This window comes from Camellia sinensis, chromosome 7, assembly GCF_055761805.1.
Source record: "Camellia sinensis isolate YWXY chromosome 7, ASM5576180v1, whole genome shotgun sequence".
NCBI lineage: Eukaryota > Viridiplantae > Streptophyta > Magnoliopsida > Ericales > Theaceae > Camellia > Camellia sinensis.
This window is the reverse complement of record NC_138967.1, coordinates 33,341,110-33,343,690: the sequence shown is the minus strand read 5'-3', so window position 1 is coordinate 33,343,690 and position 2,581 is coordinate 33,341,110. Positions and strand designations below refer to the sequence as shown.

General features: G+C 48.0%; 1 protein-coding gene across 1 annotated transcript; it reads left to right on the top strand.

Annotated features, from left to right (window-relative positions):
* Positions 1-764: 764 nt before the first annotated feature.
* On the top strand, positions 765-1,811 carry LOC145795721 (uncharacterized). The gene has a single exon (XM_082880591.1). The coding sequence runs from the start codon at positions 765-767 to the stop codon at positions 1,809-1,811; it is 1,047 nt and encodes a 348-aa protein (XP_082736717.1).
* The last annotated feature ends 770 nt before the right edge of the window (positions 1,812-2,581 follow it).

Here is a 2,581-nt window from a genome sequence, read left to right as displayed (position 1 = left end):
GAGGTCACATCTCCGGTTAAGTCAAGAACACCGTTCTCAGTAGAGCTAGACAAGTTTGAGTCCCCGAAAAGATTCCATATGCCGAGATTCCAGATATACGATAGTAAGCCTGATCCTAACTTCCATGTCGGCTTGTACCTGAACTCAATGGCACTATACATCGGAAACGAACCACTGCTGTGTAAGTATCCCCTTCGTCCTTTGGGGAAATCGCATTAGACTGGTTTCAAAAGTTACCAAAAGGAACTGTGAAGAGTTGGGAAAGCCTGGCCGAGATGTTCGTGGCCAGGTTTGTGACAAACAAACTGCAGCCATTGAGGGTAGACTCCTTGATGGCTCTGAGAATTGGCGAGGATGAAAGCCTTAGGGCTTATTCCCAAAGGTATTATGAAGTGTTTAATCGAATACCAAGATACAATCAAGAATCGGTGGTCGTTTCTTTTAAGAACGGCCTGAACGATGACTGCCTGCTTCGAAAGTCACTGACAAAGACGCTGCCCAAAAGTATGGAGGAACTCATAGCCAGGATCGAGAAATATATAAGAGTCGAAGAAGACACGCCAAGGACAAAGGCGTCGAAGCAAGAAAAGAGAAACGGCTCGCAGAAGTGAGGTCGAGGAAATACTGGATATAACAGGCAAGAGACAGGGCTAAAGGCTGCAGAAGCAGTCACCACAGTGTTCCGGATCCCGGTCTACAAAGTCCTAGAGAGAATCAAGAACCAACCTTACTATAGAGCGCTAGAGAAAATCCCTGGCGAATTTATGGGAAGGAGCCTAGGGAAGCATTATGCCTACTACAATGAGGATGGACACCTGACTCAGGAGTGCAGAGCCCTAAAAACACACTTAGAAGACCTTGTCAGACAAGGCCACTTGAGGGACCTGGTGGATGAGGCCAGAACAAGGGAAGAACAGGCAAGGTTGCCCCAAGCACCAGCAGTAACACCCCCACCAGCACCGCAACCACAAGCAGAAGGACCTCGGGTGATCAATGTGATTCACTCGAGGGTCAATGAGAACGAGATACGGGGAGAGACTCAGAGGGTAAAACACTCACAGCACGTGTTTCATGTCCAGCAAAAAAGGCCTAGGGCAGGCGATTGCCAAAAACCAATGGTATCTTTTACTGAGGCTGACCTAGACAAGGTGCAGCATCCACACGATGATACTCTGGTGATATCCTTGAAGATTGGAGAGTGCCAGGTAATGCGCATTCTAGTTGACCAAGGCAACTCTTGTGACACCATGTATGTCAGATGTTACAAAGAGCTCGGCCTTCACCAAGACGATCTGGAACAGTCCAACAGTCCAATGGTCGGGTTCAATGGGACGCTGACATGGCCCTTGGAGGCAATAAATTTGGAGGTACAAGCAGGCACTAGGAAAGTGAGCACAGAGTTTACAATCATTGACATCCCCTCACCTTACAACATTATTTTGGAAAGACCGTGGTTGCACGCAATGAGGGCTGTTCCCTCAACATTGCACCAACTATTGCAGTTCCCGACGGAGCAAGGAATTGAAGAGATCAGAGGAGACCAGGTACAGGTGAAGAATTGCTTAATGGCAACAATGAAATCCACCTGCACCACACAAGAAGCAAAAAGAGCCGAGATTGAGGACGAGGACAAGAAGGTCCTGGACAACGTCGGCAAAGAACTGGTTAAGAAAAGTGAAGAAGCCCTGAAGAAAGTTCTGGTCCGACAAGATGATGAGGAGCGCTTCTTCCTTCTTAGCTCAGGTTTAGCCGAAGAAGAAGAAAGGGAGTTGCAAGCATTCTTACGAGCAAACATAGAGGTGTTTGCCTAGACGCCATACAAGATGCCTGGCATTGACCCTGAGGTCACTTACCATAGACTGAATGTAAACAGGTCGGCTAAACCTGTCATCCAACGAGCTAAAAGGCCGACATTGATGCATATTGACGCAGTAGAAGAGGAAGTGGATAAACTGCTAGAGGACAGAGCCATTCGAGAGGTAAACTACCCAACACGGTTATCAAACACAGTTGTTGTGAAGAAGAAAAATTAGAAGTGGAGGGTCTGCGTGGACTTCACTAGCTTGAATAAAGCATGTCCCAAAGTGTAGACACCCCATTTTTGACCGTCCTCAAGACTTGGACGTCACTGTTTGAACACTCGGTGATTATCCATGTTTGTGTTCGTTTGGAGTTCCCGGAGGTCTCGGTTGCGCGCCTTGCCTCAGGATCCCCGAATTCGACCGTTAAGTGTCCGGTTTTGCACCAAACACTTGCATCTTGCCTTGGAGGGGCAGGGAATACCTTGTGAGGCATCCCCACACACCACCGACAGTAGCTTGAGGCCACTGGCTGGTTTTTTTGCCTCCATCGGCACTATAGTTTGCCGGTCGGCATACTTTTATGCCGGTCGGCACTTTTTGTTGCCGGTCGGCACTAAATTTTGTCAAAGTGACATTTTTAGGCAGCCGACCACTATTCATCCACTTTGTGGAGATATTTTGTGCCAGCTGTGATAGCTGGCACCAACTCTGCCTCCCTCCATACACGTGTATGGAGGGATTGCCCTCTAACTAAGCTTGTTGTATAAGCTTTGCAAGAG

Bases quoted from the DNA above. Each gene is read 5' to 3' on its own strand.
- LOC145795721 (XM_082880591.1), top strand. From the start codon at position 765: ATGGGAAGGAGCCTAGGGAAGCATTATGCCTACTACAATGAGGATGGA.